This window comes from Streptopelia decaocto, assembly GCF_964273445.1.
Source record: "Streptopelia decaocto genome assembly, chromosome: 5".
NCBI classification, from domain to species: Eukaryota; Metazoa; Chordata; class Aves; order Columbiformes; family Columbidae; genus Streptopelia; species Streptopelia decaocto.
In genome coordinates, this window is record NC_138659.1 from 13935612 (window position 1) to 13951228 (window position 15617).

General features: G+C 38.3%; 1 protein-coding gene across 2 annotated transcripts in view; it reads left to right on the top strand.

The window, feature by feature from the left end:
- The window catches only part of USP24 (ubiquitin specific peptidase 24), a 61309-nt gene that overhangs the window by 27508 nt on the left and 18184 nt on the right, over positions 1-15617 (top strand). For both annotated transcript variants that reach the window (XM_082053239.1, XM_082053240.1), the window contains exons 18-41: positions 278-409; positions 939-1050; positions 1306-1382; positions 2295-2435; positions 2590-2643; positions 2829-2944; positions 3573-3639; positions 3807-3917; positions 4107-4205; positions 4289-4459; positions 5091-5176; positions 5324-5417; positions 5674-5829; positions 7980-8077; positions 8836-8931; positions 9087-9315; positions 10266-10425; positions 10716-10871; positions 11447-11517; positions 12227-12387; positions 13257-13318; positions 13572-13763; positions 14042-14159; positions 15404-15548. In XM_082053239.1, coding sequence (XP_081909365.1) covers positions 278-409; positions 939-1050; positions 1306-1382; positions 2295-2435; positions 2590-2643; positions 2829-2944; positions 3573-3639; positions 3807-3917; positions 4107-4205; positions 4289-4459; positions 5091-5176; positions 5324-5417; positions 5674-5829; positions 7980-8077; positions 8836-8931; positions 9087-9315; positions 10266-10425; positions 10716-10871; positions 11447-11517; positions 12227-12387; positions 13257-13318; positions 13572-13763; positions 14042-14159; positions 15404-15548 — 2904 coding nt within the window. The remainder of the gene's footprint in view (positions 1-277; positions 410-938; positions 1051-1305; positions 1383-2294; positions 2436-2589; positions 2644-2828; positions 2945-3572; positions 3640-3806; positions 3918-4106; positions 4206-4288; positions 4460-5090; positions 5177-5323; positions 5418-5673; positions 5830-7979; positions 8078-8835; positions 8932-9086; positions 9316-10265; positions 10426-10715; positions 10872-11446; positions 11518-12226; positions 12388-13256; positions 13319-13571; positions 13764-14041; positions 14160-15403; positions 15549-15617) is intronic.

The window sequence follows — 15617 nt, forward strand, 5'->3', positions numbered from 1 at the left end:
TAGTTGTGACTTAGTAACTAGTGTAAAATAATTTCCATATCAGGAGAGTAATAGCAAATCCAAGGAAACTTCAATGTTCCTTTTTAGAAAGGTAATCAAAAAGAAATAATGTTTAAATTGTGTAAAATAGAACTAAATCTCACTGCAGAAACAACTTTTGTTTTCCAGACTGTACTGTTATTTGACAATTAAGTTTGCAAAAAATAAAAACAATACTTAGAGTTCTTGTTTCAGAAAGAAAAGTCTTAAGCTTGAGTCTTTGTTTCCTCTTTCTTAGTATTTGGAGGCACATCTAAAATTTTTGGCATTTTTTCTGCAAGAAGCCACCCTTTATTTGGGCTGGAATCGTGCCAGGGAGATCTGGGAGTGCCTTGTAACTGGCCAGGATGTTTGTGAGTTAGATCGGGAGGTAAGAAAAACTTGAAAAGTTGGTGTCTGTGGTTGCAGAGTGATTCCTAATGGATCATGAATAGTATGTGTATTTGTTGAGATGTGTGAAACATAAGTAGCAAACACAAACTAATAACGCATTTATAGGTTTTGTGTAAGCTAATGGAGCAACTGTCACATGTTCACATTTGACTAGGATGCTCTTTTAACATTAAATTTGATGGAAGGATGAACTTTGGCCAGGAGATAAGTTGCAGGCCTATGGATGCTGGTTTGAAAAGGGGTATGTGCGAGTTTGCAGAATCATAAAAGAGACATTCAGCATTATTTGGGTGAAAGATGACTGTGAAGACGACATACCTTAATGCTGTAATATAGCCTGTATAATACCTGAGGTTACTAGGAGATTAGATTTTGAACCTCTTGCTGTAGATAAAACTTTAGTAAGATGAGTTACTGTAGTATCTGTCATAGTTCACCAGTGTTGTCTAAAATGAAAATACTTGCATTAACAAAGGGGTAAAAATACATGTACCTTTCATTCACAGATGTGCTTTGAGTGGTTTACAAAAGGACAGCATGATCTAGAGAGCGATGTACAGCAACAGCTTTTCAAAGAGAAAATTCTTAAACTGGAGTCATATGAAATTACTATGAATGGTAAGAAGATGGCTTGGGTCAACAAATTTGGTTTTGAAATATATACCAGAAGTTTGCTTCTTAAGCCTTCAAATTAAATATCCAAACATTTTTGTAAATCAGTATAATAAAGGGGTCTTTTTCTGTCATTTTCAGTTTTAATAGTTGTAGAAGGGAAAAGGTCATCTCCTGTATTTGATATCTTCATTTTTTTCCAAAAGGCATAGAAACTTAGCCTGACCTGAATAAAAAGCTTGCACCTTTTTTCGCTTTCAGGTTTTAGTTTATTTAAGACTTTCTTTGAAAATGTGAACCTGTGTGACCATCGACTGAAGAGGCAAGGAACTCAATTGGTGAGTGTTCCGGCAAGTTTGTTCTCATATAATACCTGTGGCATCTTGGGGATGGGAGGAGATGAGACAAGGATTCTTTAGCAGCTGTTTGATGTGATCCTGTTTGTATTAATATGCAGATCATCCTTCTAGCAGTAACATTGTTAAATTCTGAAGCTAAAATTCCAGAATTATGACAGTTAAAATTCAGCAATCGGTAGCTGGAAGCTGGTATGTAGCTTCTAAAATTTTGCAGGAGGAATGAGTGAACTCATTTTTTTTTTAATTAATAATCATGAATTCTAGTGTGCATTTTTTGCTTTTCCCTCGCAGAGAAATAGTCCTTAAAAAAAAAAGAAAATTAGAAGTCATCTTTGCAAGAGATTTAGGCTAATCATATTCAAATTCTGACCTACAATGATTTTTAACTCTACAATCCTTCAATGTTTCTGTTAAATTGTTGGTTATATGTTAATTAGTGTTCTGTAGGCATTTTAGATCTTTATCACAAGAGAGTCAACTAACTTCAAATGCTTAATTATTTGCCAAGTATCATAGTAGGTTTTGTGATGGTTTATTATGTGGATAGTTACCATATTGACCTTTGTGAAACAAATTCCATTCCCGATTAAATTTTTTTGTGCTTTTTAAGTTTTTAGTTTTTCAAGTTGGCTTGACTGAGAGTGTTCTTGGGAACTTGTTTATCCACCTATAAAAAAAATTATCTTTTTCTAGTATAAATATACAAATCCACAGCTATCGATTTCACTTTGCATGGTGCCAAAACTTGGCAGTGTGTTGGGAAAAAAAAATGTTTAAGATTCAGTCAAAAGATGTTTTTCCAGCAGATGGAAGATTGGTTTGTTCCTGTGGTTCAACTCACTGTTGTGTAAGAAATCCAGTCACATTTTACTGTTGTTCATTCTTGTGTAGAGTGTAGAAAAACTGGAATTAATAGGAATGGATTTCATTTGGAAGATTGCAATGGAGTCACCTGATGAAGAAATTGCCAATGAAGCTATTCAACTGATAATAAATTACAGCTATATTAATCTAACTCCTAGATTGAAAAAGGTAGGCACATATTTGTACATCAAACTCCTTTGACATTCATACAACCTTGATACTCTGCGTGTTAAAATGTGTAATTTGTTGGCTTCTGTCAATTTATGAGTAATTCCCTTGATTTTCGTTTAAGTTCTAATTTGTTTGTACATTTTACCTTTAGGATTCAGTATCACTGCACAAGAAATTCATTGCCGATTGCTACACACGATTAGAGGTACAGGACAAATTTTAATGGTTCTTTTCCCTGCTTTGTATCTTAGAATTAGAATAATTGACTATGACAATACTATTTAAAGAAAAAAAATATTACTTCCACAAATATTTCTTGTCTTCATGGCTCTCCAAGACATACTTAAATGTCCATGTCAGCCAACACTTGTACTCTGCTTTGTATTCTAGGCAGCCAGCTCTGCACTCGGTGGTCCGACATTAACACACGCTGTTACAAGAGCTACAAAAATGCTCACAGCAACTGCTATGCCTACGGTAGCAACATCAGTTCAGTCTCCTTACAGGTAGGCCTGCCTTTAAAAGAATAAATATGACAGCAGAAATTTCCTCCCAGCTGCTTACCACATGACTTTGAGTGTTGATTAAAATTCTCAGTATTGGTAGTTGTATATTCTGGTGGTTTCTCAATATTCCAGCCACAATGCAAATTGAGTTCCAAAGAGATTTTGAAAAACCTGTGCCTAAAAAAAAAATCCACAAGAAACACACTCCCTCTTCTGGCCTCCTGAAAACCAAAACCAACCAACCAAAAAAAAAAAGAGAAAACCACAACCATAGACTATTACCTACCTATTAGTCTATATTTTGGGGTAGCAGGGTTTGATTTTGGTTTTTTTTTAATTGGGAGAGAAGAGGACGATTTTTCATCTTTTAGCTTAATGTACACACCTAAATGTATGTAGCTTAAATATACAAGCTCAGGGTGGGACCTTTAGAAACATGAAGCTGCTTCTGAAGTTGGCTGCCTCTCAAGCAGTGTAACACGAGCCTGTTTTCCTAGTTAATTTCAACTGAATTAACTCCAATTTTAAGGAATTATGTTTGAAAACAGATAATTTGTGGTAGTTACCCATGGACGTTGAAAATTAATCTCGGAGACAATCTGCTCTTGTTTTCAATGTTTATCTCTAGGTCAACCAAACTTGTAATAATTGAGAGACTGCTGCTGTTGGCAGAGCGTTATGTGATAACAATAGAGGTAAGAGATGTAATTTCTTACTAGGCAAGGGTAAGAACACAACTTCTGATACTATTAAAAACAGTAAAAGTTATTTAAACCTATGCGCCTCTAGTGACTTTGTTACATACCATCATAGAATTATCTTGTTTTCAGGGGTAGTATTTATTATCCTTTTCTTCCTGTAGGACCTTTACTCTGTTCCCCGAACTATTCTACCTCATGGTGCCTCTTTCCATGGACATCTTTTAACACTTAATGTTACGTACGAGTCTACCAAAGATAGCTTCACCATAGAGGTACGTGTGCACAGGTCGTGTGTGTTTTTTGATGCCCAAATAGAACAGAGTAAGCTGGTTTGAAGGACTCTGGTCAATTTGAAAACTCTGCAGAGGAGCAGGAAGACTTTAGTGGAAAACTTTCCTTTTTTTCTCTTGGAATTTACTGCTTGAGCAGACTTACTGAGCAAGGGTTGTTTGATTTTACAGGCTCATAGCAATGAAACTGTGGGGAGCATCAGGTGGAAGATAGCAAAGATGTTGAGTTCGCCTGTGGATAATATACAGATATTTGCCAATGACAGCCTGGTATGTTAACTACAAAGAGTTCTCATTCTTTATGAAATTGAATCTCTTTTCCAGGACTAAATGGTAAAAATGTTTTCTTGCAGCTAACTGTAAACAAAGATCAGAAACTACTCCACCAACTGGGCTTCTCTGATGAACAAGTCCTTACAGTAAAGACATCAGGAAGTGGGACTCCATCAGGGAGCTCTGCAGATTCCTTGAGCAGTTCCAGCAACACCGGCAGTGTATTCAGTTCATCCTATGCAATGGAACAGGTACAGTGTAATAACCTACTCAGATTTTTCTTGGAGGGTGGATAGTTGAAGGAGACAGAGCTGGAGTGGAAGAGGTTCAGTACAGTGAGACAGGAGCTATTCATGTCAGCTTGAGCATCCAGTCTTTGGTTTTGCTTTCAAACTGCAATTGAAACAAAACATTTAAATACACAACTGCCTTATGCATGCAGATTGGATTTTATAATCTGTATTCTGTCACCTATTGTAGCCGGCTTGATGTTTATTAATCTCTACAGGGTCTTTTAAACAAACAAGACATGTATGTTATGATTTTTACGTTGTATATTTGTTGGGGGAGAGTTTTCCAGATTTCCACTATTGATGAAGCTGCAATATGAAAATAAACTAGGAAGCATAAACTAGTGTATTCAGACCACTCCTGGCCTGCTTTGAATGTCAACCCTAACTTAAAAATGAATTTTTGAAGTCAACTGTTATAAGGGAAATGGGCTAATGTAAAAATCAAAATATTGTCGCAGTCTAGAAAGTAACTGGGATTTCTACAGGCCAGGTTGGCATCTGGATCAGTTGCTTCAGTAAAGAACTCTTTTTAAATTACTTGCAACAGAGAGGAGAGAAAAAGGCCTTTGTATTTCTGCTTAATTCTCAGGAGAAATCCCTCCCTGGAGTAGTCATGGCTCTCGTCTGTAATGTGTTCGATATGCTTTACCAGCTTGCCAACCTAGAGGAGCCAAGGTAAGCAAACTAAATGGTTATTAAATGTTGAAAAAATGCTCATGCTGCAAAGTTTTAATAGCTACTTATTTTGCAGCGCGCAGGCATCCACCAGGCCACAATGTGGCTGAGCTCTGTTTGCGCAAGTAACTTCTGATAACTTTTCAGGATAACGCTGCGAGTGAGGAAACTTCTGCTCTTGATTCCCACTGACCCAGCTATTCAGGAGGCTCTTGATCAGCTTGATTCGCTGGGAAGGAAGGTAAGGATTAAACAATAATCTTGGTGAGTTTAACAAAAAGGATTTTGCTACCAGGTTTCTTGAATTTCCTGTCAGATTATAACCTGTGAAGGGTTTGAAACTCCAATGCAAAATAATGCTTGTGTTAAGGATTATTGACTTACTTCCAAGCAGCTAGAGTCAGGAAGATTATTACAGGGATTGCAGAAAAACTATTGTCAATTACAACAAAATGCAGTAGTCTCAAAATATTTCTTCTGTGGCTTATTCCTCCTAGAAAACACTGCTATCGGAATCAAGCTCTCAGTCTTCAAAATCACCGTCCTTGTCTTCAAAACACCAACATCAACCCAGTGCTAGCTCAATATTAGAAAGTCTTTTCAGATCTTTTGCTCCAGGCATGTCCACCTTCAGAGTGCTTTACAATTTAGAGGTAAGAAAACAATTTAACTTCTTTCTACTTGTGTTTCTGAGCACTAAGGTTTAAGTAGTTTTAAATTTCTTGAGCAGGAGTCCATCATGACAGGGTCATCATACAAAATGCAAATGTCATGTCATAGTCTGCTTTTATGTTTGTGAAAAATTTTTCACAAAATAAAAGGGGTAACAAGTTCCCCTTGTGAGACTTTACTGTGAAGCCAGGTCTTCCTTTTTGTGGTTTGCAAGGTGGAAGGAGTAAGTGGAGAGGAGCAAAGAAATATCGAAGTCCTTAACCGTTTAGGTAAAATTCCTGCTTGAATCTCTAGAAACTCCAAGTATGTGATTTTTAGTGTCTATATAAAAAAAAGGTTGTCTCTTTTAAAAATTAATGGGAGCCGTTTTTCAGTTTGATTTTGCTCAGTTCAATTTGAAAGAAAAACAATGCTAACTTCCCTTCTGTATAAGTACTATATTCTGTCTGTAGAGGCTAAGGATAAATATTTTTGAGAAGCATTCAACTGTGAAGAATTTTGAGTATCCAAATGTGCAGGGCTTTTACCCAGAAGCTTCTGGCCTGTTTTAGCCATGCATGTAAAATGAGTGGAACACGTACATTTTTTTTTTTTTACCCCTAAATATTCTCCTTAGTAAGTTCTTTAACCAAAACACTGGATTGGATCCTGTAAAGAGGTTATTTACAAGTGTTCAGTGCATAGATTCTAAAGAGTGTGAGAGTTCAGCTGGTGTCATTTTTAGGACACAGTAGTTTGCACATTGTAGGAACCTGGGCAGTTTCTGGTTCTACTCACAGGCACCACTGTTTGTAAGGACTCATTACAAATACGGTTTGAACAACTTGGAGTTGGGAGGACTGGTTGCCAGCAGCTTCAAAAACAGTGGTCAATGTTATTCTCTTTTGTTCCCGGTGTGTGCCAGTATTACTGTAGGAGTTTTCTTGTCGGTTTTTTCCTTTGAGTTTCTGCAGTCTAATGTTCACTCTTCATCTTCCTGCGCTGTCATCACTGCAGCGCTCGGATTCCCTATTTTCTGTACAGCTGGAATGAAAGATATTTGATGATGCCTTTGAAATATGTTGACAAGTTCTATGACTAAGAGCAAATGGCTCAGCATATCACAGCAAGGGGATCTTGTCGCACTGGCAGGTTCTATTACAGTATGACGAGACAGTTATCTGCTGCTTCTGTGCCAGAAAAAATAATAAAAGCAAGTAATAAATTGTTTGCTTTTCTGGCAAGGAATGAGAAGCAGTAAATTGGATTAGATGTATAGATTACATGAGCGGACTTGTTCCTCAAGTCCAGTCAAACCGATTGGAAGATGATTTGTGTCAGAAAAAGGATGTTGTGCTTTTTTTATCCCCTCAACTGGTGATCTGTTGAAAAAAATAGGAACCAGTCTGAACTGCTTCTGGAAAGTTGTACACAGAGAATCTGCGGAGTGTACAAAAGAGATAAAAATTAAATGTTGCAGATTTTCAGGGTTATATCGTGCAGTGTTGTGAAAAGATTTCATGCCTGGAACTGTGTAAACCAGTCTTCTTACCTGTGAACCTGAAAAAGATGTATTTTGTTTTCCCACATGCGGCATTGTTGGCTGTACATGCCAAAGACACTTTTCAAGAAAGCAAATAACTTCTGGTGGTTTTCTGGGCTTTTGGGAGGGGCTGGGTTCTTTTGTTTGGGTGTTTTTTCTTTGTGTAAGATGAAATAAAATTGGTTATAAATGTACATGACACCTGACCCACAGAGACCACAGACTTCCTTATGGCCATGTTTCTGAGCGTAATTGCCTTCTGTGAAGTTTTGTGCTGACTTAAAACAGGGGGAGTGACACACTGGTGATGTTCATAAGGCCTGTAAAATTACCTAGACCATCTCATAACAAAAAATAATAATAATACGGGTATGTTTCAGAAGGCATGAATCAATACATAAGCCATCTGTAGGGTGTTTTAGGGGATACTGTCAACTGAAAATCTAGAAAGGAGAAGAATTTGGGCTCTTAAGGAGCACCAGCTGAACCTGAAGACATCATTTCATAAGTGAATTGTTAATTGCTTCATTTGTAGTGGATTTTTTTTCTGATATACTTTAACCTTCAGCAGATGAATAAATAAGCACCAGTATTTTTTATTTATTTTAGGTACTGAGCTCCAAGCTGATGCCAACTGCAGATGATGAAATGGCAAGAAACTGTGCCAAGTCTTTCTGTGAAAACTTCCTCAGAGCAGGAGGTTTGAGGTTAGATTTCAAAATCTTGTCTCAATTTATAACAATTAGTTAACAGTTCTGTGTGGTTTCTGATTTCCACACCATAGCACTCTCGTACACCTGTCAGCGTCTTTTTCAGAGAAAAAAAAAAAGTCCACCCAAAGCTGTTTTTTCATTATCCAATGTCTGAAAAGCTACTGTAGCTACCATAGAAATGCAAGAGTACATGTTGTTAAACCTCAAAATAAATTTAGGTGCATATAAGCTAGTGAAGTGTAGCTTTTATTAAGGTATTTGGTGTTTGGATGGTTAGCGTTTAAGTGTTTCGGTTCAAATTTGCGAGCGTGTACACCACACTGTGTCCTGCAGAGATACTAGTGGACATTTAAAGCAGTCAAAACGTAATGTAGTGGGAACCAAATTAAATTTTATAGGCTCCAAAATTCAGACACTTCAGGTAAAGTTGAGACACAGTGTGAGTGGTTTGGAAGACCTGGTAATACTGCTTGTGCTTGTCAGATTTATAAAGTATACATTGCTCTTAGTAATTTTGTCCACTACCCTCCCTGCCCCATAGGTCCTGAAGCATTTTCCAACAGGAAGCCTCTATCTGTAGATGTAGGAGGGGAAAATGGGGATTTAAGTCTCCAAAGACACAAGTTTGGCAGTTTTAACTGGCAATCAGCTGACTGAATAGGCAGGGGGAAGGATAGAGATAAATTAATTTCAGCTCTCTCCTATTGCAAAACATTTTCAAACAGAGTCTTTTGTACTGATTTGTTTTTAAGTTTGGTGGTGAATGTGATGCAGAGAGATTCCATCCCATCAGAGGTAGATTATGAAACAAGACAGGGAGTCTATTCCATCTGCCTGCAACTTGCAAGGTATGTAATTGCCTTTCATTAGCGAAAGTGCTCCTTTCTTGGCTTTTAGAGTGTGGCTTGTCATATTTAAGATTAATCAGTACTTTGAGATCTGTTTCATTCACTTTCTGTAAACATTCAAAAATAAGCCTGATGTTTTTGCTCTCTGAATGTAGGTTCTTGCTTGTTGGTCAAACAATGCCTACCTTACTGGATGAAGATTTTGTTAAAGATGGGGTAGAAGCGTTGTCCTCGCGCCCCTTCCGTAACGTCAGCCGACAAGCAAGTAGACAGATGTCTATTTGTGGAACACCTGAGAAGTCATCCTACCGCCAGCTCTCCGTGTCTGATAGATCCTCCATTCGGGTAGAAGAAATCATCCCAGCAGCAAGAGTTGCCATACAAGTAAGGAAGTGTTTGATTTATGGTGATGTAGCAGTGTTGTCTCCAGTGACAGCTGTGTAACTCCTGGATTTTTAATCAAAAGTCTACATTTTATACAGGTTCTTGCCCAGGTTCTGTTTTAAAAGCCTCTGAAAATCCTGACCATCAGTCTCTCTTCCTGATCCTTATCTGAATTTTAGCATAGTCTCAGAAATTATTTTGGCAGTACAAAGGGAAGCAGTACCACAAAAATGCTTGCCAGAAATAGATGTACCCAGAAATCTTACTTGGGGTTTATTTTCCATCACACTTAACTCTAAGGTCTTATTCTTGTTAATTTTCTGTGAATAGAAAGGAGGAGGTTCCAGCTTGAACTTGTGGCTTATAGTCCGTGATTCTTTGAATTACAAATTTGGGGCAAGTTTTTGTTTCAAATGGCTCAATGAAAATTAAATTTTCTTGATGGTACTCTGCAGAAAAAGGAAATTTTTCTTTTTGATACTTTGAGAAAATGCTGATTTTCCCTTTATAGGCATGTCAGTGTAATTAACCTGAGACTGGCTATTTACTAAATGATCAAATCTGACAAGAATTCAACCCATTTGGAAGTTTGAGTCCAGTTGAAAAAAAACTTGATAGTTAATATTACAAGTGTGGTGTGTTAAGTACTTGGGCAGTGCTCCCGAAATGGATTGATATGATTGAAATCCACATGCCTAACTCCAGATAGGTGAAAAGGCTACCCTAGTGAAGAGTTAAAAAGCAAAACTACTTCCTATTAAGGGAGCAATATTAATCTCTTATTGGGGAAAAAAAAGACTCTTGTATCCTTGAGCCTGCTTAGAAAAGAGAGAGGAAAACAAATCCAAATGTCAGTTTGATGTGATCCAGAGGATACATTGCTATTATCCCTGTGACTAACAGATGCTGTTGAATGTTGCAGAAGTAACTGCCGTTTCTTGTCCCTGCAGACAATGGAGGTGAACGATTTCACTTCCACGGTGGCTTGTTTCATGCGCCTCTCTTGGGCTGCTGCTGCAGGACGCCTGGACCTTGTGGGAAGCAGCCAGCCCATAAAAGAGAGCAACACGTTATTTCCTGCAGGGATTCGAAACAGACTTAGCAGCTCAGGTAGGTTAACTCTGTCTCTAAACCAATCTAAATAAAGTGTTTTGTTTATTCTTAATTGAACACTTTTGAAGCTTGAAGCTGGAATCACTGGAGTTGCACTCAATGATCTGCTTGGGTCCCTTCCCACTCAGGATATTCTATGATTGAATTACACAAATCTGAGCAAAATACTGTACATTCATGTGGCATTTGGAGGAGGTTGGTTTTTTTTAATTGCAGAGAACTAAGCAGAAGCTGAAAACATCTGAAAATTTTAATGGATTACAGCACTTGTTCCTTTCTTAATGCAGGAAGTAACTGCAGTTCAGGAAGCGAAGGAGAGCCAACCGCGCTGCACGCTGGCATCTGTGTACGACAACAGTCCGTGTCCACCAAGGATGCTCTGATTGCTGGAGAAGCCCTGTCCCTCCTGGTAACCTGCCTTCAGCTACGCAGTCAGCAACTAGGTAAGAAATAGAATGGGATTACTCACCATCTGAAATACAAGTAAGGGGGGGGACGGCTTTTGGAGACAGACACGTACAAAAAATACTGAGAAATTTCTAGCTTTGTAAGCTGAGACAGCCCAAGTTAAAGCCATAAAATTTCATTTAAAAATACAAGTGGTTTGGTTTGGGTTTGTTTTTTTTTTCGAGGATTGAAAAATGGGTGGCATGAAACAAGGTGGGTAGTTCCATGCCTTAGTGAAATGTTTTGGGAAAGCTGACTTACTGCCTTTATATAAATATTTGCACAGGCTTTGAAGTGTGTAGTTCTGTAAGTGCTGCTGTTTGCATAGCAAGTGTTTAGTACTTGAACCTTTGTGTACATGAAGCGTAAATATTAGTGGTGGTGGAAGGAAAACACTGGTATAAGGTAGTGCCTGTCTCTGGTGATGGGGGAATATGCAAATAGCCCTCACTGCTTTTCAGTGTTGACAGGGGAATGTCCTCTGTCCTATGGTATTTTAACGCAAGACTGTAACTGACATATTTTGAATTATTATTTTTTAAAAAGATAGCCTGGTACTCTTCTGTTCTAGGGTCTTTTTACAATTTGCCTTGTGTTGCCGATTTCATCATTGACATACTGCTCGGATCACCAAGTGCTGAGGTGAGGGTCTTTCTCTGAAAACTTCTTTATTTTATTTCTGAAATACGTACTTTGACCACTTTGATATGGTCTGAAGATAAAATTGTTCATTACAACTATTCCCACAGTTCTTTGTATTTGAATGAATAATGGCTGTATAGTTGTTAGTAATTCCAGGATCTAGTGATGGGTTGATAGAAAATGCTGAAGTATTACATTCTTTAGGCTTGTTTAATCCGTGAGGTGCACAGGACTGTGCTGTAGCTAGTCTAAAGAAAATACTCTCATTTTGGTGAGACAAATTCTGTAAAACGACTACTTTAGGGAAACTTCTAAGTAACTTTCATCTCAAAAGATTTGGGTAAGATTTATTGGACTCTTCTGAACTTCTGAAAAATTCTTCCAAATGTCGGAATCCTCCTAAAATTAATTCTTTCTGATTTGATTATTCTGAATATTCTAAAATCTAGATATTTTCAAGTCACACTTTCTTCATTTAATTGCATCTCCTATATTATCTGAATTTATAATCTGTATTTAATAAAGCATCAGATCTTTTAGCTCAGGGATGAACGTGGATTGCTAAATCCATATAAATAGAGAAACCCTGGCTGTGGGGTGAAGAGCTTATTGTCTTTTCAATGTCTGTTTTTTTCCGTTAGATCTCTAGCAATACAGAAGTTTTATCTTTTGCAACACTGCTAGTGTTTGACAATGACACTTGTTTCAGATTCGTCGTGTTGCCTGTGACCAGTTGTACACCCTTAGCCAGACAGACACGTCAGCTCACCCAGATGTACAAAAGCCAAACCAATTTCTTCTGAGTGTTGTTCTTGGTGCCCAACTGCCTCTTTGGTCACCAACCAGCATCATGAGAGGAATCAACCAGAGGTAAGTCAGATGTGTGTTGACTGAGACAGCAAATCTGTCACATTTTTAAATGAGCAGGGCCATGGAAGCTCTGACGCACAAGGGATTAGGACTTTACTAGTCTGGCAAAAGTAGATGTCTCTGTCACGCCCCAGATAGTATTGGAAGTGTGTAAACTGAAGGAAAATAAGCCTGAATTCTCAAGGTAAACTTCCTCCTCTGTGAACTCTTACAGTTCAGCTTTTTTGACTTCCCATTTGGAAGGTGCTAGTTGCTAAACAGGCCCTGCTCTTTCTAGGATGTGGTTGTGGCAGTCAGAACCTGGCTGGAATCCTGTGTGAGGCAGAGGTGATGGGATGTGTGACAGTCACATCGAGTTTATTTGATAGTGTTGCATAGATCCAGTTCAGAAACCAATCCTAAAGGTTCCAGCCTTTTCAGTGGTGTCTGAACCCATGACTTTACCTGATTTTTTGTTGCTTATGTTGCCCATTACACCTGTAAAGACTGGAGTTGTCAGTCCTGTTAACTTGTCCCTTACTGGCCAAAGGTTGTTGAATGTAACAGGAACTTTAAACAGTAATTTCAAGAGGAATACGAATAGAGGAGAAACTTGAGAAGTTAAAACATGTTGTTTTATTGCCTGATAATTAACTAAAATTTTTATGAGGTGAAGGAAGAAAGCAGGATTAAATGTTACTCATAACATTCAGAAGTAGCTGTTGGGAAGGAATTTGTTTTAAAGCTGCAGCATGTGCATGCAGAAGCATAGCTAGATAGCTATGCTGGTTTGGATTAGATAGACAGAGCACACAGGCCTTGAAAGCAACTGCTTAGAAAAAAGTTTCTGATCTTAAATTAAAACCTTCCTCTATTTGTACCTGTTTCAGACTTTTGTCCCAGTGTACAGAATATTTTGACCTGAGATGTCAGTTATTGGATGACCTCACATGTAAGTATGTACAGGCACACTTGTCATCCTGATCATGGCTTCCAACCATGTCCTCCTTCTGGAGACAAGATGTAGAATTGCCTTCACGGAGGGGTTGCACTATCTCACTAACTCAACGTGACCTGCCAGTGTGTTAATGCCTGGCAAAAACAGAACATTATCAAAATGTTTGAAATTCTTTGTATTTATATTCTGCACTTATAGAGCTGTTGATTTTTTTTTTTTTTTTCTGGGTTTTCTTTTTCTCTTGCAGCATCAGAAATGGAGCAGCTAAAGATAAGCCCAGCTGCCATGTTAGAAGATGAGATCACCTGGCTGGACAATTTTGAACCCAACCGCACAGCTGAGTGTGAGACCAGTGAAGCTGATAACATCCTGTTAGCAGGACACCTGAGGCTCATCAAGACTCTCCTCTCACTTTGTGGGGCAGAGAAGGAAATGGTTGGTAAGTATTGCTTTTTACTCTGAAGTGACTGGACTGGTGTGAATTCTGCATAGCGCTAACAGATGACTTCAGGAATAGGCAGTACACGTGAAGACTTTTTAATACATCAGTAGAAGTGACACAGAGCTATGAGGAATAATTTTGGCAGTACCTTTGATAAAATATTTGGATTTTTTTTTGTTGATATGGTGCTCTCAAGTGATTTTGCTGTTATGAAACACATTCTGACATGTGCAGTGATAAGTCTTTAACAGTACATGTGGATTACTCTGTTACAGGTTCCTCTTTGATTAAGCCACTGTTGGATGATTTCCTCTTCCGAGCATCCAGGATTATTCTGAATAGCCATTCGCCAGCAGGCACTGCTGCAATCAGTCAGCAAGACTTTCATCCAAAGTAAAAATAGGGGGTTTTTTGTTTATGTTGGGTTTTGTCTGAAATCTCATGAATGCAGATGTCACACTGGGGCTACAGATACTAGCATATAATACCAATATCGGAGCATTTCTCCAATTTTCTACATTTCCTACAAAAGTGTCCAAATAACATTTTTGTATGTTTTTGCGTGGCCTAAAATCTGTGCTGTTTTGTACTTCCAAAGTCTGTGCTTTGTTAGATCAATGTTGAACTGCAAGCCCAACCAAGTGCTGGTTTTGTGAATCCAAACCCATCATCACTTGGGAAGTTCGCTAAGTTGGAGCATGAGCAGGAAATTAACTTTCCAAGCCCCTTGTAAATAAGAATCTGGAAAGTTCTGCTATTTTTCCCTTCAAAAGAAATGTGTTTTTTAAAAACCTAACACTGAGCCAGTCTCCTTGCACTTGAGATAACTGATAATAGCACAGAATAAATCAAATGGGGAAAAAAGAGTGGGCTTCCTCTTTCGTGTCACACCTGCCTCCTCTTATTGCTGTGCAATACCTGAAGGATGGGTAAATTAGCTCATGTGCTTTGTGCTGTTGTGTTAGAGCTGGACCAGGCACATCCTCACTGCCTTTCCACAAACCCCAGAGAAGGTTCCAGCAGAGCATTTAGCAACCCCTGAACGTATGGGACTTGCTACACCTCAGTGTTTTGCTCCATTGCAGTTATCTCAAGCGTGCTTTTTTGTTGGCTTAAAGTAAATAAAGCCTTTTCTTTGGCCCTAAGAAGAAAGGGCCAGTGTGTTTGGTGATCCACTGAAAAAAACTTAGGTCTAAGGTCATCTCTTATAGCAAGTTATCTGGCCTAGCTCTTTCAAATCTTGTCTCTGTAAATATGTCATTATGTCTCCAGCATTGATACAGTGATAGAGTATCTGTCTATTTGTCCTCAGATGTGCAGCTGATTCTGTGCTGTCTTTTTAGGGTACCTACTTTTTCTTGCTACTGAATGTTAGCAATGGGTGTCTCCATGTCAGTAAGGGAGGGTTATTTAAATGAGCATTTTCTGGTGTTGCTCTTTTGATTTGATTCTTCCCTGTTCTCCATCCGAAAGAAAGAAAAAATAATAGCACTTTGCAGTCTCTCAGGAGTGTTTTATCAGCTAAAGTGTTCCTTTTGAACATTAATTATCAGCTTGCTCTCAGTACTATGGCTTTCTTGAATCAGAAGTAATTGAGTCATCTACAAAATAGATCTCAAATGTGGTTTTCTTTTTAGGTGCAGTACAGCAGACAGCCGATTAGCTGCTTACGAAGTGTTAGTAATGCTGGCCGATAGCTCACCCTCCAATCTCCAGCTTATTACAAAAGAGCTGCTTTCTATGCATCACCAGTGTGACCCTGCACTTACCAAGGAGTTCGATGTAAGCAAGAAGCTTTTTTTGATTTGTATTAGCGTGGTTTGGAATGCTGTGTACGATCCTATTTCACTG